Raw genomic sequence first — 24,807 nt, 5'->3', positions numbered from 1 at the left:
ATGGACGGTATCAAGGTATAGTATATACTATGCAGCTAAACAACTAAAAGTACAGCATGTGTTAAAAAAAAAAAAAAAAGAATATTAAAAAAACAACTTGATCAACACCTGGATGCTAAGGCACTGCTTACCTGTTTTGAAATGTCAAGCAAGAGAAAATAGATGACACTTAGCAAATGCTAACCGGGATATAATTTCTGAAAGTCTGAAAACTATGTTTTACATATGCCAAGGAGTTTGGGGAATAGGAGTAAGTAACAAACTCGACCTATCTAAAGAAACAGTAGATAACCTGGCTAGGAATGATAAGCAATGAGAGCTATGCTTCTCTCTTGCAGAAATGAGAACATGGGTACATCTGTAATGGCACCCATTCAATTAAAAGGTCTAGCAATTATATAGGTACACGTATGTATATGTCTGTGTCTATATATGTGAAGTATTTATAAGGCTTGCTGAATGTTTAGCAGAAGTAAAACTAATACGGCAAAATGAATTAGAATCAAAGAGTTGATCATTGCCCTTCTTGTAACCCCAAACTTATTAAAGAAATGAAACCAGGAGCTGAAGACATTGCTCACTGATCAAGAGCACTTGTTCTTGCAGAGGACCAGGGTTCAATTCGTAGTATCTACATGGCAGCTCACAACTATCTGTAACTCCTATTTCAGGGGATCTGATATCCTCTTCTGACCTCCATGGGCACTAGACACATATGGCGCTCATATACACATACAGATAAAACACTCACACATAAAACAGATAGGTGTTTTCTTAATGAAATCAGGCAAGGCAAGATTGTAAATACATAGATTAGATAACAGCAAGCTTTAGACAAGATTAAGTTCTGTGAGACAAGTTCTAACTCAGTTCTACATCCAGTTTCTAATACTACTAACCAACTACTACAAACGAATTAAATAGTGATTAGGTAAACAAATGAAGGAATATACATATGATTGTAGAACGCTCAAATGCACTTAACGTATGCAAAAGTAAAAATCTGCTTCTATCAAATGATTTGCCAAAATTGTTCAAGGTACCAGTCATTTTCTAGATCTCTCTTAAAATCACTACATTGTGGAGAACAGAGGAAGCCATGAGTAAATGAGGAGATGAAATCCTGAATGAATGTCTATTGTTGACAGGAGCACAGCCATGTCAAGGACCTCAATGTCTCAGACCCATGAGAATGGCAGTCTTGCCCAGTCAGGCTCAGAGAACTGGCAAAACCTTCCTCAGATCCAAGTATGCATATTTAGGAAAGATTGACTATTGTGCAGAAAATAGCAAACACAGTTTCCTCTCAGATGACTATAAGCTAAGACTGCTCCCCAACACAGAGACCCCCCACCTAGACTAAACAACCTTCCTTCCTTGTTCTCCTTGTTCAGCTATGTACAATAAACATGCCTCCTTGCTCTGAGTTTCCAGGTGGCTCTTGATGTCAGTGTCTCCATCACAGTGCACAGCCCATCCAATCCCAGCTTGTCTATACATGTGTCTGTCCTATTTTTATTCCTCTGTCATCTCAACAGGTTTCTAGGATAGAGTTGTGCAGGTCTAACAGAAGAATGCAAAGAAAGAGAAGAGGAAGGGGGTGGTAGAGGGAGAGAAAGGAAGTGCATGTCTAAGTGCTAGGAGTAAAATATGGAACAAGCAGAACCAAGAAAGAGGCAGTTTTCCTTGTACTTTAAAGTTGTTCTTCAGTACTCTGAAGGCGATTTTGCTGGCAGTGTTCTCCTTATGAATGGAATGGGCTGTCCAAATGGATTATATTCATCTCCCAAACTATCAGGATTCTTTAGAGATTTCAGAGTTCCACAAGTTTGGGTTTGGCGTAGTGGGACACTTTATAGTCACTGTTGATCTTCTTATACTGAAATAGTCCCTAGACTTTCAGCTAACCTATCCTGATCTGTTTAGGACTTCCTTTCTCAAGTGTAGAAGTAGTCAGAGGCAGTGTAGGCTCTCTTGTGCTTAGGCTTGATCTCTGGCAAAAGCAAGCTGCTCTTCACCTTGAGCTAAAGCAGGACAACCCAGCCAGTCTCCTCCCCACTCTAGGCTGGTGGACCCCTGTCTTCAAGGCTAGGATCAGAGAAGGCATATGCCTCCAGGCTGGGGACTACCTCAGGAAGCAACTCTGGTCTTTCCTCTTGGTGGACAAGGCCAGAGCAGCTGTTAGTAGTAGGGCTCTTATAAGCAGCCCTGAGAAGGGGCCTGCTGGAAGGGAAGGATCTAGTATCTAGCAAGATGGCAAATCACCCAGGCCAGAGGCCTGGTTCGAGATCACAGAGAACTACCACTGAACCAGAAGTCAAGCTGCATCAAAAGCATTTAAGAAACAAAAAAGAGGGAGCTGTGAGGAATGGAGGAAGTCTTGGGCAAATGTGTGAGGGGCAGATAACTTCCTGAGTGAGTATGTATTATTGACAGGGACAGAACCATGTCTAGGACCCCAGTGCCTCAACCACACTGAGAATGGCAAAGCCTTCTCCAGGGGAGACTCAAGGAAAACTTGCAAAGCATTCCTCTGATCTGTGGGCAGTGTATGCAGAAATTATCAAGCACACTTTCTTCTTCCAGTATGACTACAACCTGAGATTGCTCCCCTACAGAGACTGTCGTGATAGGAATGAGAATGGTCTCCATAAGCTCATACACTTAAATGTGTGGTTCCAGGTTGGTAGACTGTTTAGGAAAGCTTAGAAGGTGTGGCCTTGTGGAAGGAAGTGTGCCACTGGGAGTGGGAATGCAAGGTTTCAAAATGCCATGCCAGGCCGAGTTCAGTCTATCTCTCTATCTGTCTATCTCTGTCTGTCTCTTTGCCTGCTGCTGGTGGATCAGATATAAGCTCTCAGCTACTTCTCCATTGCCATGCCTGCCTGCTCCCATGCTCTCTACCATGACAGTCATGGACTCACCCTCTGAAATTGTAAGTGAGCTCCAGATTAAATGCTTTCTTGTTTAAGCTGACTTGGTCATGATGTCTCTTGACACAACTACAGAACAGCAACTAAGAGACCTCCAATCAAGATTAGCTAAATCTACCTCCAGCTGTATACAATAAACCCACCTCCTTGATACAAATGTATACAATAAATACACTTAGTTTCTTGTTTGCTGCAATGATGGTGTGTCTCCATCACAGCAAATGGACCAACTGACTCCAGCTTTTCTACATATCAGTCTGTGTGTCTGTCCTTTCTTCACTCTCTCATCACGATAGTAAGGTTTCCAAGGTCAAGCCTTGCAGGACACAGTGCTATACTACATATATTTTGAAAACATGCTAAAGTAGAACACATCTTTACCATTAAATAGACACTTATTTACATTTTTCAGTAAATTATAAGCACACAGCCTTCTCTCCCTTACCTTTTCAACAGGGAGAAGAATTTGCAATAGTCGAACTGTGAACAGTGAGATGCTGACAAAGGCCATCCTGTGGTGCACTAGTACAGCCTCTGCTTGCTCCAAGCTAAAACTGGTTTTACGGTAGCACATGGTTTCTCCAAGGGACCCCAAAATTTGGAGCAGTTTCTCTTTCTGAAAGCATTCAAACAAGACAAAACTAAACAAAACAATCAGTTCTGCATGTAAATATATAAATATCTTTGAGAACAAATATTATCATTCACAAACCAACACAAAAATTTACTCCTCAAAACAAAAACAGCCAACATCTCGTGACAACAGAAAGTGCAAAGGAATGGGAGGTGCATTGACATTGTACAGGGAAGCCACCAGTTCTTGAGAATTTAGTGAGAAATCCTAACTAAGAATAATAAAAACAATAAAACACAAAAGCTTAGAGGGCTATAAATTCCTCCCAGTTTCCACTACCTAATTCTCCAAATTGGAGCACAGATACATGTGGACCTTCCTTCAAATGTGTACCAAGCTTAATATGTGCTAAATACAATGGCAAATACAATAGGGTAGAAGAAGTAATTTAATAGAAATATTCTCAAATCCATCCAAATGTTTATTAAATAATAAAGCAGAAGCCAACTAACTAAAAAAAAATAATTTGTCAAATTATGTCAACCTTCTTCTCAAGTAGTAAGGTTGTTTAAAGAAGAAATATTTTACCATTATAAATTTCCATGTAACTTACAACTTAACCAAGATACTGTATCTTTTATATTGAAAGGTAAATGTAACATATAAAAACAATTAAATAAAGCCTAGAGAAACTGACTTGCCAAGTCATGACAATATAGACCAAAATGTATTTTAGTTATACTGACCTGCTCTCTAAACTACCTGGTTCTTAAAAGAACAACTTCCATCAGACAGTACAGCAGAACAGTGACAGTACACATTGGAAGTCTCACTCTCAACACAGGACACATAAACACAACAATAGAAAACCTGCAGACTAAAAACACTGGCCACTCAGTTGCTAGGTGCTTGAAAACTTAGAAGCAGTGGGTCATGAGACCAAAGAGGACTGCTTCTCAGTGAGCTACAATAACAGCAATGATACACAGAGAGAAATAAAACAAAGGACAAGAGGAGCTGGGAGTTATCTAAAGAAAGGCATAGCTCCCAGCTCCTTGACCTAATGGCCATGTGTACAGGAAAAAATGGAGACCTGACGTTATATGCAACATAGAATGGGGTACTCTAAGAAAATATAATTTAGCAAGGTGCTTAAATTTCTATTTTAACAACAATAATTTTTTTCTTTTTACTTCAAATGAATAAAAGTAGTGGGTCACTTCTGGGGAAGATTTATTATGCTGTGCTTAACAAAAGTGAGTTACAGAATGTTAGATATGACTGAACTATTTATATCTAGAAATATGATTATATATCCTCAAGTACTTCATTTCTAAATTGATAACAATATATTGTGTTACTTATTTAATGCCTTAACAATTCTATCTTTTATCTTAACGTTTGTCAAAGTAGGAACATAAATTTCAGGTTTTTTGCTTCTTTTAATTTAACACTGAAGAAAATAGCTTTTACCAAGAAGGTATTTATTTTTAAGTAAATTATGTATAATTCCAAGCACTGATAGTCAACCTACCATTTTTTATGTACCAAATAGTACTTATATAACAGATTTAATCTTTACAGTTAAAAAAAAACTTTTTCTTTGAGTCACAAAAGATCAGCAGCCAAAAGTAAAAATGAATGACTAACTTTCTCAGATAAATGTTCCAGCCAAGAATCTTCGAGTTAATTTAAGATACAACTGATAATCTATTCCTCACATTTCTAAGGATAAAATCACTTGCTGAAAACCTTCAATATGTGAAGGGGGAAAAAATTTTCCTTTTTAAAAGAAGGACTACATAGGAGGATAACTTTAAAGGAAAAATAAAATGAAGAATAATTTTATCAGAGACTAAGGATGTAATTCAGTTGGTTGTGTTATTGCTCAGCATACAGGAAGCTGAATTTAGTGCCTTGGCAGGGTGGATCGTGCCTATGATCCCAGCATTTGGGAAGTGGAAGCAAGAGGATCAGAAGTTCAAGATCATCTTTGGCCACACAGAAAATTGGGAGGCCAGCCTGGAATATATAGGAGTCTTTCTCAAAAACATAAAACAAATAAACAAAAATTACTATCACAAACTGAAGGGCTCGAAAACATAGTATACCTATTATATGTCATTTATTTATCTTTTCAAGATACATGTATCACTAAAAAGATAACACCATAGGTATTTGCAGACATAGTACTATTATAGTTAGAAACCTAATGATCTCCAAAATCTAAATGTTAAAGGCTTGGTATCCAGGGTGAAGCTATCAGGAAGTAGAGCCCAGTAGAATATCCTTAGGTCACTGGAGGCTCTCATCTGAAGAGGACTGAAATACCTTAGCCTCTTCTCCTTTCTTTGTGCTTCTTGGCTATGAGGCATGCAGACTGACATCATACATAAACCACCACTGTTATCAAACATACCTACCTGAAACCCAAAGCCACTGAGTCCACTTACTATTAAACTGTAAGTTCCAACACTCTGAGTAAAATAACCCTCTTCCCTTAATAAGTTAATTGTCTTGAGTATTCATTACAGCATCAAGTAAATATTATATACAAATATTTATTTTGTAAATATCTGCATTGTCTATATTTTAGTTGTGTTTTTATGATCTGACTTCTATTCCTAAGGTTTATATCAGCCATTCCCTAACATCCAAAACAAATCTTAATTAAATATATACAGACATAATCACAGTAACAAAAAAAATTCAATAACTACAAGTCATCAAATGGGCTGGAAACACAGTTCAGTAGAAAGAACATGCCCAGCACACGCAAGGCCCTGGGTTTAATCCGCATCACTTACAAAACACTAAAAAAGTTATCCTAAAAGTAATAAGCTATCTTTAAAGCAATATATATTTTATATGACTAATAAATTATAATACTTCCCTAGCAAGATAATCAAAAAGGAGAACAAAGAGAGCAGATATTATTAACGGACATTAACAAAAGAGATAATGTCACTCTTTCAAGAAAAATGTTTATCAAATGATTTCAAACTAAAAGATCTAAGTAATAACAGAATTACGCTACATTTAAATGTCAAAAGATTTATAGTTTGCAATTACATATGGATACACACTGAGGGCTAAAGTGTATGCATCTCAGTGGTAAAACTCTTGGGTAATGGGTCTCTGTCAGCAAAATAGAAGAACAAAACTTAAGCAGTTTATAGATCTTCTAAATATTATGCCATATATGGCATTCATGAGGCTATTGTGTACTTTTGAAATTATCTTTCAAATGAAATACAAACATTGAAAAACAAAGCACCTGCCTTATTTGCTTTCTTTTGCTATGATAAATCACTCACTGACCAAACCAGCTTGGAGGAAGAGAGGGCTTATTTGCCTTATACTTCCTTATCATAGTCTATGACTGTGGGAAGTTGGCCAGGAACTCAGGCAAGAAAGTAGAGACAAGAACTGAAGTACAGACCACAAAGAAATTCTGCCTACTAGCTTTCTTCCTCTCTTTCTTTGGTACTTTTCTTATTCAGCCCACACCCACTTGATGGCATTGCCCAGTGTGCTAGGCTCTCCTATATTAATTAGCAATTAAGAATATGCCCATAGATGTGCCCACAGGCCAATATAATGGCAGCAATACTTCAACTAAAGTCTCCTTTCCCCACATGATTCTAGTTTGTATTAAGTTCACAAAACTAACCACCATAACATTTGTCCACACAAAATGACTTAGAGAGAACCAGAAGCTATACTGTAGACAACTGTACAACTAAAACTCTGATAATTTCCAGATAAGTCAGTTGCTTAAACATCACAATTTAAAGCCTCTATATAAAGATTAGTTATTTCTTTCTAGGGAACAACTAAAAAGCTGTACAAAATAAGGGAAAAAATAGTAGACACTGGAGAATTAGCAGTATAAAACTGTCAGGTCAGGGAAAAAAAAAACAAGAAATGAAGCCACCCCCCGGCCGCCCCCCCCCCGGGCCTGCAAGTGATTCCTGTAGAGAAAATATAAACAAAGGGCCCATAGAGTCTCACAGTCATGATGGTTTAAGAAGACGGAGATGATGTGGAAACTACAAACTGCATAAATGTGGGACAAACCGAACCACTCAGATTTAACATGAAATCCCAAGGCACAGATAAGTCAATAGAGATTCAAGCCTCAACCAGTGGAAGTCATCAGCAGTCACTGGAGACATCCAATAGGAACTCCAGAGGGGCCACATCTCACCTAGGAGTAGTGTCTAGATCTCTGTAAGGAGGATACTCTAACACTTTATGGGTTTTTTCTTTTCAATCTTGATATTATTGGCACCTTCATTTAAATGTGTTTCTTATGTAGAGCTGTTCTGGCTTCTATCTACTAGATGCTAGTATCATGACAGTTATGATACATAAAAATGTCTCTAGATAATGCCATATGCCCACTGGAGGCAAAACTGTTCTACTTTAAAGCCACTGTTTAAGAACCTTTCTAGCAAAACTTAAATAGGCCCCAAAGAAGTGAGACTGCTCTGATAATACCTTAGCCACTTGTTAGAACAGATTCTAATTCTACAAGGACAAGTGCATTAAAAATCAAGACAAACAGTGTAATATCCAGCCAGGCATGGGATGTATACCTATAATCTCAACACTGGGGAGGCTGAAGCAGGAAATCTTGAGGTCAAGGCCAACCTGGAATATCTACCAAGAAAATGTCTCAAGCATAAAAATAAACAGATAAATGAATAACTTCTATTCAAAAAATGATCATCTTTATAAGACATTGAAAAGGCTAGGACAAATTGCAACATCTGTTCAAGAAAAAAAAATCAAATTAAGGAATATTGAAAACTTCCTCTCAACTTCATAAGTGCACTTAACAAACCTGGAGAACTAATCCTTACTACTGACTACACTCCCCCATAGGAGGAAAACCAAGGCTCACAGCATGTCCACTCTCATTGTACTCCATGTCCTCTCCAGAACAAGGGCAACAACAATAAATTAAAGGATATCAAAATTGAATAAACAGAAATAAAGCTGTCTAGATTCATAGACAACATAATCCTAACACTGTTTATTCACAAATAACATGATTACATAGAGAGAAAACTCTAAAGAAATTACCAAAACTAAAACAATGGAGGGGAAAACTTCTGAGAATGACATTAATGTAACAAATTTCATTGAGAGAAATATGCGTTAGATTTTTATGAATTATATTTCTACTTTTTAAAAAAATAATGTGAGCCAGTATAACTGTTTCTTGAAATTATAAGGAAAAAAGAGAATTCCTTCAGGTAACTTTAGGAATATTTCAACTGTATGTCTTAAGGTTTAAATTTACTTTAAGTAAACATACACACACACACAAAATGACTGGGAAATACTGTGTTAGTGTTGCTAATATCAGGCTACAGTACATATGCTAACAATTAAAGTCAATTATTTTCCTCTTGCTATGAACTAATACTTTCTCTGAGCAAAAGTATAAGAAAAATTTAAAGCAAATACAAATCCAGAATTAGAAAATATATCAAAGTTCTATTATAGAAGCAGGGGTGCCATGACAGCTATCATACCCAATGGCCTTTTATTGATCTAGACCTGTCTCTATTAGTGTAAACCAAACCACTGAGGAAGATTCACTCAGAGATGCATACAAAATGAACCTATTTTATATTCTGTCGTAAAGTAAAACCTACAATATCCTAAAGAAGATAATGACTCTCACCACATCTATAGCAAAGAGGCTGTTATCATCCCAGATTTCAGATGAAATTGCTTGTCCAATGAGTAGCATGTCCTCTGTAAGCAGTTCCAGAATTCTTATTATCATTTCTCTGCTGCCTAGACATAAAAACGGAAGAAATACAAGGGAAAACAAAGTCACTTGATTCTCACTTTATTAGCTGGACCCTCTAGCTAGGTATGCTCCCAAATTCCAATTACCCCATCCTTGGTATTTTTACTGCTCTCAGAGATGAATGAGTAAGTCACAATTTCACTGTAACAGACCAAATGTGCTCATAATTATAAAAGTTACTTGAAAATAGGAATAACTAAAAATACCCTGAAACAGACTTAAGCAATTTCAAACTCGGAGACTACCCACATTATATATCATATACAACAAAACAAGAAAGTTTAGAGAACACATTCTAATCATTTCTCTCTAGTACAAGAAGCTTTAAGCTTTGTCATAGAGACACACATGAGTCACATGAGAAGCTAATCCTATACTACAATAACAGAGTAAATGTCCATCCACAGTATTATATACTGAAGAAATTATAAGAAATAGCATCCAATGCAGAGAGTATAACTAAACTGGCAGAATGCTTTCCTAGTTTGCTTGAGGCTTTGCATTCCATTTCCAGATGGCCTACACCAGGTATGGTAAGGCACACTTCTGATCTCATTACTCAAGAGGTAAAGGTAAGAAGACCAGGCCTGGCGGTGGTGGCGCACGCCTTTAATCCCAGCACTCGGGAGGCAGAGGCAGACGAATTTCTGAGTTAGAGGCCAGCCTGGTCTACAGAGTGAGTTCCAGGACAGCCAGGGCTATACAGAGAAACCCTGTCTCGAAAAACCAAAAAAAAAAAAAAAGATCAGAAGTTCAAAGTCATCTTGAGCTGTGTAGTAAGTTTAAGACCAGGCTGTAATATCTGAGACTGTCTAAACAAACAAACCAAAAGCCACTATCCACAAACATTCCTAGATGCATTAGCCACACATGGTGGTACACACTTGTAATTCCAGCACTAGGTTACATGATAGTTCTTGGCCAATCACCAGACCATCTCAAAAGAACAAAACTAACACTGCCCTAAAAGAAACTTAATCTCGTTTCTCTGCTGAGATAAGAAAACAAAAGCATTTTCCAAAATTCTGAAAGGCAAACTTTCAAATAAGACTGTCCTGTCTTATATCTTAAAGGTTAATTACTAATGAATTATTAGTAAAACAAACTCCTAAATCACAGGATCTATATTCATTTTTTTCATTAGAACAGCTGGAACAAGCTCCCTCTACACCTCTTACAATACTGAACAATTACAAATCATACAATAATTTACTGCAAAAGGGCAAGGGAACATTTAGAAATTTTTATGTACAAGATATAGCTTTATAATTATCAATCTGACTTTTTACAGCAAATTAAAGAAAGGTTAAATGCAAAATCATTAAGACTAAAATTGTTTTTCCCAACATACCAGACAAATAAACAGAACTGCCTGATGATGCAAAGTGCTACTCTCACATCACATAACAGCATCAGCATGTGAAAGCATGCACACTCACAAGCCTGGAAGCCAGGACCCCACTTTGAGGAGGAAGGGGAGGGGATTTTTCAAGATACAGATGCTTCCCAAATTTACACCCTTGTCCTATTTTTCTCTCCATCCCCTTCAAGCAGACAAAAAACCAAGACAAAACAAAAACAAAACAAAAATATTAAATGTTCAACTATTAATAAGGGATTTTTGATAAATAAACTAATGAGGGCAAAACTCACTTTATACGAATAACTTGACAAGTTTATCAACTGCTAAGAGATGTAGTTTTAGGGGTGAGTGTTTGCCTAGAAAACATGAACACCTGCTTCAATATCCAAAACTGAGGAGGAAAGTATAAACTTACAGAATACAAACTATTACTGCTTCCAATACTTTGCTTACACTGAAAAATGTTGGAATGTGGACTCCAAGTTTAGTACTTTTGGTCAGGATCCTGCTATTGGCTATTTTGATATTAAGTCTGAAAATCATTTTAAACCCTAGTTCCCTCCTTTGAAAACATGAAGACACTAACTGTGACTGCTGAAGGAAAAAAAATGGGTTGTTGACAAACAGAAAATAATGCTCATGAAATCAGCAGCAATGGCTGAGCAGGCTGGGAACTCCACACAGGGCTTCATGACTAGACTCCGGCAGAAACCAGCCACACTGTCACTGTGTCTATCACGCTTTAGGAAAAGGATACTTAGTATATATAAGTAAAGTGTGACCCAGAACATGTTGAGGTTGCTTTAGAGAAAAATATATTGTAATAAAAGTTAGGAATCCAGGTAGGGGGATTAGTTACCATTTCCTGGCTTATAAGATATGAATATGGCTAGAGGGATAGCTCAGAAGTTAAGAACACTTGCTGCTCTTGAAAAGGACCAAGGTTGTTCAGTTCCCAGCACCCACGTGGTGGTTCATAACACTCTATAACTCATTCAAGGAGATACGATGCCCTTCGGGTCCCCAGGAGGACTAAACACACATGGTGCACACATACCAATGTGCAACAGCTAAATAGTCATACACAAAAAAATATAAATAAATCTTCTTTAGAAGACATGAGTGTAAGGTGTGAGCAACAGAGAGTACCTCAAACAGTGACTGAAGAGCAAAAGTGAATTCTTTTGCTGATCTTAAATCTATCTTTGTTAATTTACTCAATCTGAATTTTATAATTAGTGTTCATATTTAAAATGCTGAAGAAGTTCATGACAACAAATAAATGGAAGAAGATACTCTATCTGAATAGCAGCATGGCACCATATTTAGTGAAGTAAAAAGGTGAGGTGCCTTGCTAATTTCTAAGGAAAGATAAGTAAAAATAGATGTTAAAAGCCTTAATACAAAAAAAAAAAGAGAAAAGAAAGAAAAGAGCGTCAGTCACTCGCAGGAGACACATAAAACAAACACAAAACTGTGTAAGAGATGGAGTTCCCAATATGGCTAACCTGTTCTCAGCAGAGGAACTGCTGCCTCCAGGGTGGAGATGCAGAACTGAGGAAGACTAAGCTGCTGGAACTGCAGCTCCAGTGCATCCTCTGCTTCCAGCTCCGGCAGATCTACGTGTGCCACATCCAAAGGTGAAGGCACAGATATCCTAGAGTTCACATGCACATGACTACTACTTCCGCTGGAAAGTAAACAAAAAAAAAAAATCTTGAGTAAGAAGACAACTCATTGCACAGCAGAACTCACACTATTCATGTTACTGACTTATGCAAGAAGTCCAACAAATTAGACCCAATTCCATGCAGAGAATTTCAGGCTATTCATGAAGGAGCTAAAGGTGCAGCACAATGGCACTGCACTTACCGAGCATGTACTAAGCTACCGACTGCAACACCACAAAAAGAAAAACAAAACAGTGGAACATGAAGCAAAACATGCATTCATTTATTCCTTACTTTTCATATTGATGACTTTGAAACATGAACATTTCTATAGCAGAAAACCGGAGCAGCAATAACCCACTCACTTCTAAAAAGAAAACAAGCAGGCTCACAGCAAAGCACTGATTCGAGCAAATCATGAGGATAAAACTAAACAGTTTGTACAGTTGCTGAAGGTTTCTATGATTTTCAGCAAATGTTCTAAATAAGCCAATGTGAGCAACTGGAGAATGGCCTCAAAAAGATACCACGGGAAGTGGGTTACTTACCAGGACATTCAACATCACATAATGATTTTGAAAATGCTTTCTCCATTAAAAGATTCTTACTCTGGGTCCTCAAAATTCTGACTTATGTTATGGACAACTACAGCCAAATCATTGAGACATTGTGTGAACATTCCAAGCTCCCCAGATTTTATGCCTATTTCCTTATTTATTAGCTTCAAGATTCCAAGCATCGCAAAATATGGAAGGGAGACACCCAGGTTTCTTTCAATGTCCGATAAACCCTGTGAGGAAGCTGTTCACACACAAATAACTAGGTAGTAAAACATGCTTTATGGCAAAGTAAAAAAAAAAACCTATAAGTCGTCAGCCAACTACACAACATGAGCAGTGTGCTCTCCTGCCACAGGCAGCCCCAACTCTACCCTTAGCAGCTGTCATGATTTCAACCCCTTGAAAATGCAGGCTTTCCTGCAAGTAATAGCAATAATAGCAATGTCTAGCCTATTGTAAAACTGTCTGTAGATGACTGTATGTAAAACATGTGGTCCTAACACCACACTCACGACCATGCTAAATTTGTGTGACCTTGTAAAGCAGCAGCAAAAATAACCAAGCCAAGACATAGGCTTCCTTATTGAACACTGCTTAGGATGACATGAAAGAAAAGGCTACTGTGGTACACAATATTTATGACCTAGGATAGGCTAACACAGATCTAATGTCATCCCTTCAAGCAAACATGACATATGAAAAGCCTGTATTCACACAGATAAATGATGCATTCCCCTTGAAAGAGTTCCCATTTAAACAACATTCATTTTCATACACTCAGGACTTTAAATTATGATTAGACTTACAAAACATCTGTATAAAAATATCATTTTAAAAATATAATTCAGGGATTACAATAATTGAGAGAAAGTTCAGTGAATTAAGGCACTTACCATTAAAGCCTGATGACCTGAGTTAACCCCAAAAGCACATGTAAAAGGTCAAGAGAGAGAACCAAATCCATAAAGTTATCCTCTGACCTCCACATGTGTAGCATGGCATGCTAGACCCTATCCCAAGCCCCCCTCCCATATATTATTTTTTTAATGTAATGTTCGATCTACAGCTGATAAAAATAACTTAGTGGATCAAAACTTTAAAAAAAAAAAAAGAAATAGAAAGGAATAGAAAATACAGATTGGTTGCCGAATAGTGAATTGGAGTAACATGGTATAAACATTTTTTTAGTTAAACACACATAAAGAGAAAGAGTCAGAGACTGAGAGGGAGCATATGAATGTGTACTGAGTGCAGAGTTTCAAGGAAATATTTGTTCATCTGAAGATCATAATAACAAAACTATGAAAGTTATTGGTTTAAACAGGCCTATATATAGGGCAATAATCCAAGAGAAAACAGAAGGGAACAATTCTCTCCTCATAAAATGGACACAGACATAGGAGTCAATCACCTGGAAGACACCGCATCCCAGTCCTGGCCATCTCCTCGGGGTCGCTGGCCTGTGCGCCCAACCACAGAAGGCCGAGAGCTACTGCTTCCTGGGGATGGGTTTGGGGAATGGTAAGGACCTCTTGCTTCATGACAGTAAGACAAAGAAGAATTCTGGGAGATTGTGTCTGAAGAAATAAAGAAATATAATTACCCCTAGTAGAAGCAGACTTCTGATAATGTGGATTAATTGTATCCACCAGACCTTTTGCAAAAATTAACAAGAGACAGAATGATTCTGCAAGGAAAAAATTCAAAGAGTAAAATCACGCTTCCCAGTAAATATTCACACAGCATATTCCTGACCTGATTTTAAGAAGTTCTGGGCAGTGACAGCTAAGACTGGGAAACAGAACAACACTGGATAAGTCTCCCCAGCTTGAAATCTCAAAGCTTTGAACCACATGCAAATATTATTACAAAATGAAACATCAATCTAAATATGAGCTAAAATCATAAATATCCTTCCAGTCAGTAACAGAAAATCCTCATGGCAATAGATTCTTAAATATGGAAACCAAAACATAAACAATAAAAGAAAATAGATAAACCAGCCTTTATCACTTTTAAAACTTTTGTGCATCAAATATACTATAAGAAAGCATAAATACAAAATACAGAGTAGCAAAATATTTGTAAAATATGTATTTAGTAAGGGTTTAATATCTTAAATATATTAATAACTCCTAAAACTCAACAGTAAACAAAGAACCAGGTGAAAAAATGGGCAAAGATTTTAATACCCATTTCTTCTAAGTAGACATACAAATAACAACAAGCACACACAAAAAAATCTGTAGTGAGTTCATCATTCACGTTAGTGTCTGGAGATGCAAATCAAAAGGAGAGTGATAAACCTCTTGGAACCTGTGAAATGTTATGATGAAGAATGAGACAATGCATACTCAAGTAACTGCAATGTGCAGAAGCTTTATGCATTGCTAGTAGACAGGTAAAATGCTGTAGCTACCAACAACGGGGTTTGAAGCCCTTCCAAAGATAAAGAAAGAACTAGCATATGATCTTCAGCTCATTCTTGCATACACAACAGATTCAAACACACTCACTGTTCACTGACACATGATTCAAGGTAGACACAACATGAATGTCCCTCAAGAGAAAGATAAATAAATAGCACATACATACAATGGGAAATTATTCAGCCAAAGGAAGACATAAAATGCAGACACGTAGTATAAGGAAGGCATAGCTTCAAACTATTACAAAGAAAATAAGGCAGAAACAAAAATGGCAAATTCTATATGATCTCATTTGAATCTAGAATGGATAAAATTCACAATAAAATTAGATTAGAGCTTATCAGTTGGTGAAGAGAAAGAAGAAATGAGGATTTATTACTTAATGCCTCTCTTCAGAATAACAAAAAATGTCTATAGAGAGCTGTAAAACAGTATGAACATTAAATGCATCACATTACACTCTTTTAAAATGCCATAATTATATTTTATGTTATAAGTGCACATGTAGCCTAGTGTGCTGGTTTACATCTTTAATCCCAGATTAGAAAGGCAGAGGCAGGAATATCTCTATGAGCTTCAGGCCAGCCTGACCTACATATGAGTTCCAGGACAGCCAGAGCTGTCTTATGTACACTTGTAGATAAGACACATGATGGAAACATGATGAAAGTAGCCATAACAGCACTTCTTTTCACATATGTGTATTTACAGACATCTATAGATAATGAAGAAGACGTGATAGATACGTTGACAAACTTTACAAGGGGAAAAAATTAGCACCACACACTTCTCATTGTACTTTACAAACTAGGAAATGCTTAGTAAGATCTATGTCTTAGTTAGGGTTTCATTGCTATAAAGACACCCCATGCCCAAGGCAACTCTTATAAAAGAAAACATTTAACTGGGGCTGGCTTACAGTTTCAGAGGTTCACTCCATTATCATCATGGGAGGAAGTATGACAGCATGCAGGCAGACATGGTATTAGAGGGGCCCAGAGTTCAATGTCTTGATCTGAATGCAGTCAGAAGACTATCTTCTGCAGGCACCCAGGAGGAGACCAGAATTCTACACTGGGTGGAACTTTACCCTAAGAGACCTCAAAGGCCACCAACACAGTGACATAACCCCTCCAACAAGGCCACACCTACTAATAGTACCACTTCCCATGGGCCAAGTGTATTCAATATTCAAACTAACAAAACCTACATGCCTCTATAACCTCTCTTATCTCACCTTACTTCCTTGCACCTGACTCAGGACACCCTGCTCTCCCAGGCCATGTTTGCCTTGCTCAAGCACATCACCCACTTGGTGCCTTAGGCTCCGACTTGCTCCGAACACTCCTCATGCAACTCTCTTCAGGAGGAAGGCAACAATTCATCTAAAAGAAGTAGTATCTTCTTCTGTTACGTCGCCTTTTTATTTCATTAGAGTACTTCTTATCAGAAACAACTCTGATTTTCACTGTCTTCTTCAACTATCTAAAGTACCAGACCACAAGAACAGAGTTGCTTGGTCAGTGCTACCAGAGGCTAGTCTATCAGCTGGCATATAATAGGAGGTAAAGAAGTACTAGAACTCTTTCGATGCTAAAGCATGGGGCACAGCTCTCTGGGATCATTTGCAGAAAGCCCATTAAGAATATTAACGAGAAAAAAAAAAGATTATTAACGAGAGCCCATAGCCTCAAGTCTACGGTAATTGCAACATAAAACACAAATACTCAAGTAGCAGAGTTTGAGTGAAGCCCCAAAGTAAACAGGAACTGTAAAAGAGGGTAACAAATGACTTGAGTTTTGTATTTACCTTTTAAGGCACAGTATACAAGCACACAGAAATCAGGTTGTAGAGACTATTCTGCCTAGGTCACCCTGTATCCCATCTGTCCACTAGGGGGCATTTTTCCTCTGAAAAGTCTGTGGCTCCCAGCATATCTGCATATGCTGCATCTCAAAAAAAGGATAAACAAGGCTTTTACGATACAAATCACTGTTTTTCAAACAAAAGAATGTTTCAACACAATATATACCTTGCATTAAATTTCCCTAAGTTCCACATGAACTGTCACAGTCTGAATCCTAGTCCCCAGGCCCATAATGATTGAGAATCTCAGGATAAACAAAGAAGCACTCTATAAATGTCTAAACAAGAAAATTCATCACGAAGAAGCTTCAGAAAATGGGACTTCTGCTATAGTCATCCTTAAGATGAAGAGCCAGAAGTCTCAGAGGGAATACACAACAGAATAGGAGACATTTGAAGGGAGGGCAGCCAGGACACGGGACAGTTCAGCAGGGAAGATGCTTATTCTTCCTCAGAGAACCCAGGGCAGGTGGCTCACATGTGTCTGTAACTCCAGCTCCGGGGGGAATCCAACACATCTGGTTTCCTCAGGTACCTGCACTTACGTGCGCATATCCACAAACAGACACACAACTACAAATTATTAAAAATAATAAAAATTATCAAAAATAATTTTGAATCCATCTGCAAAGGAACATATTTCTTTTTCTGAGAAAATTCCAGAAAATTATGAACAAATGCCCTCAGTTATAGTTAGCACTCCACTGACCTTTCCTAACCTAGTTTATCCGGCAAACCCATACAACCATAAGGCATATGGAACACCATAAACCACCTTATAAATTCATTTAGGAGAGAAAAGTTCTTCAGATAAAAAACAAAGCATACCAAAACATTTTTATCTAAGATTTTATTAAATCCTTTGAGCAGTGTAACGTCAAAAGCCACCAACATCATATACAGCCATTGTTAAGACTAATCTGGCACTCACCTTTAGATGTGGGCTACTGTCTTTCAGTGTGTGTCTCTCTCTTCCTTAGTGCCCACAACTAATTCTTTATGAGACTTATTTTCTAAGTAATTTAAGCTTTGCTTTATTTTTTAAAAAAAAAAAAAAACAAAACAAAATGGGAGCACGGTGGTTCTCTCATTTGCCTAGCTTCTATTCAAGGATCAAATAACATCTTAGGAGTGGGGATGTGTACTGAGAAAGGCAAAGCATACACAGTCAACTTTCAAATGAGGTGTACATTTCTCAGAGGAAGATAAAGAATATTGTTAGCTGGTGAACAGATAAGCAAAGTACCTTGTTTATTGGAGAAAAGGTTGGGGTCTCTGTAAAAGTTGAGTCTGTTTCTTAAGCTTGTGCACAGCTGCTGCAAACATGACACTGACTGCAATGCCAGACGGTGCTTCCCATCTCCTCCAAAGGCCAGCTTCACCAGACACAAAAGGCCCTGAGACAGGAGAGTGAAAGTAGTTATAGAAACAGAGAGCTCAACTTCACAGAACACTGTAGCCAGGCGTGGTGGTCAGCAGGGCCACCACAACTTCAAGGCAGCAGTCTAGTCTGCATAGCAAGTTCCACAGCATATTTAACAAGACCTACGTTTTTCAAAATTATTGTTTTTAGAACTATATACAAAAATAAAAACAAAAAGAATAGATGTGGCACATAAGTAAAGAAAGGTGAACAAGCAAAGAAAAAGGTTGCAAAGTTTGATAAAACATGAGAAACTGGGGCCAGAAGGACAAAATTCTTGCACACAAGCCTGACAGCCCAAGTTTGATACCTAGAAGTCACGTAAAAATAAAAGGAGTCACCTTCATAAAGTTGTCCAATTACATGAATGAACACAGACAAATACACATCATGAGCACTCAACATGATAATAATAATTATATATATTTTATTAAAAAAAGAAAAAAGTTTGAAAAAAGATACTGGCAAAAAAGACAGCAAAATCCAACAATGTCTAAAGGTGATAAAATTAAACAAGTCAAGGTAGCACCACATGCCTGCTGAAGTACCAACTACTCAGATACTCAGTACACTTGAGTCCATGTGAGTCTGAGACAAACCTGGGCAACACAATCAGCCCACATCTCAATGACAATGTTTAAAATCTGACTAGGCCTGGTGCTGACCAGTTAAAAGCACTTGTTGCTCTTTCAGAGAACTTGGGCTCAATTCCCAACACCCACATGGTAGCTCAACTACCACAACTATGAGCTACAATGGTAGCTCATAACTAGGGTTAAGTAACGTAACTCCAGTTTGAGGGAACCTGATGCCCATTTCTGACTTCCACAGGCCCCAGGAGCACACAGCACATGGTGTAGACATACATGCAGGTGAAACACTTATACACATAAACTAAAAAGTAAATAAACACAAATAATAAAACACCTGACTGAATCAGCTGAATCAGTCAGTATCTCCTACTTCCCATCTGGAAGGAAAGTGTTTCTCACTAAGGACACTCACTACACAGCACACAGACTCACAGCAAGTCCTCTGCACTTCAAGCATCTGAAGCAATTTACAGGCTTCAGTAATAAACAGCTTTTTTGTTTCCATTTGCCATCTATGATGGAAGGCACCCACACTGCCAATCACTGGGGTCTATTGAGCCTGAGTGAGAATGGAGAACTCACAGGCATTATGAGATGCTGTGGTTATGTTACAATCCCCACTTGGATCTCTATTGCAGACAAGAAACTGCATAAAGGGAAAGGGTAATCTATTGATCATTGATAATGTATTTCTTCAGCATTGTTCTCTAAATATAAAGGAAACTAAACATAAAGGTTATTGCTGCCCACTCTTCCAAAGCTTATTCTCTCTCTTAGATGACCCATAAATGGGGCTGGTGAGATGGCTCAGAGGGTAAAGACACATGCCCCGCAACCTAGCAACCTAAGCTGGATCTCCAGAACCCACATCAAGGGAGGAGAGAATCAACTCTATAACGTGGCCCTCTGACCTCCACATGCGCACTTTGATATCAAATTTAAAACTTTAAATTTAAAGAAGAAAATCCAAAAACTGAGAATTTGAGATACACAAACTTGACAGAAAGTACTAAATGAGACTACTGTCTACTAAAAGAACTGTAACTATCCAGATAAGCTAGAGAGAAGGCAGTTTAAGTAACTCAATACTTCATTTTTAAAATCAAGATGAATACAAGTTTCTACCACTAATTTGTGGTAAGATAAAATGTTATCTTAAAGCCTAAAACAATTACAGAAGGTACTTACCTGAACAATCTTTGGCCTCTGAAGAAAAATCTCAGCAGGAAAGTCTTGCATGATCACGTCCTTCAGAAGTTCACAGGTGTTCCAGATCAGAGTGTGGTTACTACTTCTCAAAGAGCTAAAAGAACAGAGCTAGACTTCAGAAAGAATGCATGTTCATCTGCCTATGTTACCTAATGGCATAATGTCTCGGTTAACACCTTAAACCCACCAGAGGCATCACTTGCCCCTGGATGCATTCTTTTATCTTTTCCTAGTTAACTCTGAGGAGGTATTTCTACATACCTACGTTTTTTAGTTCAGTGACTGCTTACTGGCTTTGCATCCTCCACTAGATCATACTCCGGAACAGTTACTACATCACATTAACCACTGAAGGTGAAGACTATCACAATTCTACCAAATGGGACTGATGAGTCAAATACAATTTTCTAATTAAAAGAAAAAAATAACAGCCTGTATAGTGGTAATTTCTGGGAATTTGATTCTCCAGTCATCTTCCCTATTCTAGATGCCCTCTTATCTCACACCATTAGCTTCCACTTATATGAGGATGCAGCAACTGTATACAATCCACCTTGAGAACTCAGCTAGTTATTCCACCTCTTTCTTACGTACTGACTCACAGCTAATCAATCATCCCCAACCCATTCTAAGGTAGGAACCACCTCTTCAATACTTTGTCCTAAGACAATGATGTAAGCATTACCAGAAATCTCTTGCCTTAACACTTCCAAATTTGATTTTTCATCTAAACTCATACCTTATCAAAATAGACCATCTATTGTGACTTCAATTAAATGACACCAAGCAAATACGGATATTTAAAACACCATCTGGGGACTGAAGAGATGGCTCAGAGGTTAAGCGCACTCACTGCTCTTGCAGGCATACATTCAGGCAGAATGTCGTATACATAATACACACACACATGACTATCTGAGACTGAAGAGATGACTCAGTAGTCAAGAGCACATGCTACTCTTACAGAAGACCCAATTTCAGTCCCCTGCACCCACATTAATCAGCTCACAACCACCTGTTAACTCCTGCTCCAGGGGATTGGATCCCATCTTCTGGACTTCTCTGGCACCTGCACTCTCACACATGCACAAACCAACACAGAGAAACATTAACTTAACTAAAACTACAAATAAAACTTTTTCTTTAAAAATTTTAAGGGTCTCACTATTCTGCCCTGGCTAGCCTCAAAATCAGAGAGATTCACATGACTCTGCCTCAAGAGTAGCAGCATTAAAAGTATGTGCCATTATGGTCAGTCCTAAAAATAAACCTTAAAAATCAAAAACAAACAAGACTCTGAGGCCAACCTGGGCTACATGAGATTCTATATGGGGAAAAAATGGCATGTAGATGATGCAAAGATAGAGACACACGACAGTTTTCTGGCTGGCTTTCTTGAAATACTGAAAATCACATTTCAGAACTTGTTACCTTTTCCAGACAAAAACGTATGGTGATAACTATAAGATTTCATGGCTACAAAGAACCAAAAAGGCCTGTGATACATTAGCTCTGTACCTTTCATTGGAAGAGAGAACATGTCTGTCTGTTGTGGTCAGGGGTAGCCAAGGAAACACAGAGAACCTCAGCCACTTCACAGTTGGGTTTCCTGTTAAAGGAACAACAAAACTTAACAATCAAATATGACAGTGTGTAAATAGTATGTGTCAAATGGTTTGTGAAGAACATGAACTCACTAAATGCAGAGATTATCATTAAATTCCTTGCTTTTCCAGACAGAGGAAGTATAGCATTGAAAGCAGCTTTAGATGCTTCCTGTTCCCTTATGCTGTCATTTAGCCTTTAACTTGCCATGAAAGCTTTTTAAAAGAAGAAAGTTCTAAATTAAGTTTATTTTAATTCTTGATATCAACAGACATTCTCTTCAGCACATCCTTTCATCTCAACTATAACATGTAATACAATATTAACATGTGCAATTTTTAACCATTCCTTGTCACCGAGGACAAATTTTTCAACTTTTCTCAGTGTCTTAGTTGGTAAAATAGGGACACTGATAATACCAATCTCACTGTGGCTTGGTAAATATTCATTCACTCCTTTAAAGAGTCCACACTAGATGCCTGATACATTTTTAGCATTGTTTCAAATACTGAGAAAGAGGGGTTGTCACAGCTTATTACACTAGGAAGGAGACAAGTAGTAAATATATATATATATATAACTTTCTAGGAAGGAATGTAAAGAGAAGGTCAATCAGAAAGTTCTCTGACAGAGAAGGCTCTAAGAACAGAATCAGACACAGTACAACCAGTCATGTCTTGGTTAGTTTTGGTCAACATGAAACAATCTGGGAGTTAGAAAACAATGGAGAAAATATCTTCATCAAACTATCTGTAGGGCATTTTACTGATCTGGGAGGGCCCAGGCCATAGAAGGTAGTACTGGGTGACCTAGGAAAGTGGTCTGAGAAAGCCATGGAGAACAAGTCAATAACAAGCATTCCTCTATGATCTTTGTTTCAGTTTCTGCCTTGAATTTCTGCCCTGACTTCTTTCATGATAGCCTATAAGCTATAAGATGAAATAAACCCTTTCCTCCCAACCAAAAACATCATGATTTTAGTCATGGTATTTATCACAGCAATAGAAAACAAACTAATATAAGTCACTATAAGCAATTATCAGGAAGGTCTCTCTGACAGAGGTATAAGAGCAGAAACCATACACAGGACAAGTACACGAAGAGACCTGGAAGTGAGACTCCTGGAAGAGAACTCTAAATCAGAATATCCTAATTGTATGTCAACTGCTATTATCATTATAAACCGTGGTGAAAAGGAACGTAGGATGACCCTGAGTCTCTAAGTGGAAAAACTGGATAGATGGTTCCATTTCATAAGCTGAAGAATGAATGAGACCAACCATGTATTACACAAGAATTTGTGTATCAGACAAGAATTTGTGTTCAACTAGCACTTAGTTCTAGGGTCACTACCATTATCTGACTTCAGTAACACAAATACAGTTAGTATAGCTTAAAAATTTGACCACACAGACTCAAATCCTAAACTAATTCACATCAAATGAAACATTTAGCTTCGTTAAAACTGTCCAGTCTGACCACAATGTATCTGCAGAGCAAGAAAGAAGAGTTCATGGATCTTTTTATTTACCAGCTAAAGATTTCCCTATTTATACACACCTGCTGGCCCTGGTGGTACTTCCATCTGCTGGAAATTACTTTTGTCTTGGGGGAAATATCCTGTTAAAACTTCAGGTTGTTGTGACAATTCTGGAAAAAAAAAATAGATTACTTACTGTGTTATCAATTCACTTGCTACAACAAAAATCTTAAATTGTATTATTTTCTCTCATTCTTTCAATGATTATTAAAACTAAATAAATAAATAATTGTTAGGGGCAGCCCTGTTTATACACTGAAGGTCTAAAATCAGCCATAGGCCTAAAATCAGCAATAGGCCTGACATACATGCCTGCTAACACGAACTCTTGGGTCTCTGTGGGAAAACACTGAAACAGATGCCTAGAAGCTTTGGTGGAAAATTGCCAGGCTAAATAGCCATTGACCTTGAAGATAGGTAACCTTGGTGGATAGTACCAACTTAAATAAGGACAAGTGAATCATAGACAGAGTCATAGTGACATGTCCCCTGAACCTTCACTCAGCTGACACTCTGTTCTGGAAGATATCTGTACTCCCCCTGAACACCCACGCTCCTAAGTCATCCCCTTCCCCACATCCTGCCTTTTTTGTGTATATAACCCCAGTGTGAAAAAGTAAAAATTTCGATTTGATCAGATTATAGACAGATCACCATTTCTTGTGTTCGCCTGTTTCCCCCATCTTCTCTTTCAGGTGACCTCCCTGGACCCGTTTAATGCCCTGCTGGACAGGACAAATAATAGAAATAAAAATGCAATCTAGCTTATTCGCTGAATATTATATATTCCAAAATGAGAAAGAAAAAAAATGACTGTTCAGCCAAGTTCCAAGTAAAGTGATTTTTCCTCTCTTTCACTGTAAGGTAAATACAGTTACTAATTAGATTGAAAATATCCATGGTGAATATGATGAGTCCGCTAAAAGTATCAAATGATGACTGCCCAACTGTGTTTCTAAGTCTGTCTCCCTTCTCTTCACTAGTCAATTTTATAGTTCCCAGTTACTTTAGTTCCCATTGAATATGCTTAGGAAAGGATTTCAAAAAAAAAGATATGGAAAGACATGGGTTGGCAAGGTGGCTCAGCTGGTAAAGGTACTACCCACCAAGCCTGATAGACTGAATTTAATCTCTAGGACCTATACTAGTGGAAGAGAGATAAGGGACTCCCACAAGTGTCCTCTGTCCTCTACAAGCATGTCATGGCTGAC

The 24,807-nt window shown here is 37.8% G+C and overlaps 1 protein-coding gene across 1 annotated transcript in view; it reads right to left on the bottom strand.

Annotated features, from left to right (window-relative positions):
* Rttn (rotatin) overlaps nucleotides 1-24,807 on the bottom strand; it is a 181,568-nt gene that overhangs the window by 155,623 nt on the left and 1,138 nt on the right. The window contains exons 3-10 of the mRNA XM_028768961.1: nucleotides 23,617-23,706; nucleotides 21,970-22,060; nucleotides 20,431-20,545; nucleotides 18,473-18,623; nucleotides 14,342-14,507; nucleotides 12,209-12,390; nucleotides 9,206-9,321; nucleotides 3,379-3,549 (exon numbers count right to left, since the gene is read on the bottom strand). Of these exons, the coding sequence (XP_028624794.1) occupies nucleotides 3,379-3,549; nucleotides 9,206-9,321; nucleotides 12,209-12,390; nucleotides 14,342-14,507; nucleotides 18,473-18,623; nucleotides 20,431-20,545; nucleotides 21,970-22,060; nucleotides 23,617-23,706 (1,082 nt within the window). The remainder of the gene's footprint in view (nucleotides 1-3,378; nucleotides 3,550-9,205; nucleotides 9,322-12,208; nucleotides 12,391-14,341; nucleotides 14,508-18,472; nucleotides 18,624-20,430; nucleotides 20,546-21,969; nucleotides 22,061-23,616; nucleotides 23,707-24,807) is intronic.

The sequence above is a fragment of the Grammomys surdaster genome, unplaced genomic scaffold (assembly GCF_004785775.1).
Source record: "Grammomys surdaster isolate TR1022 unplaced genomic scaffold, NIH_TR_1.0 189, whole genome shotgun sequence".
NCBI classification, from domain to species: Eukaryota; Metazoa; Chordata; class Mammalia; order Rodentia; family Muridae; genus Grammomys; species Grammomys surdaster.
This window is presented reverse-complemented; position numbering and strand designations above follow the sequence as displayed.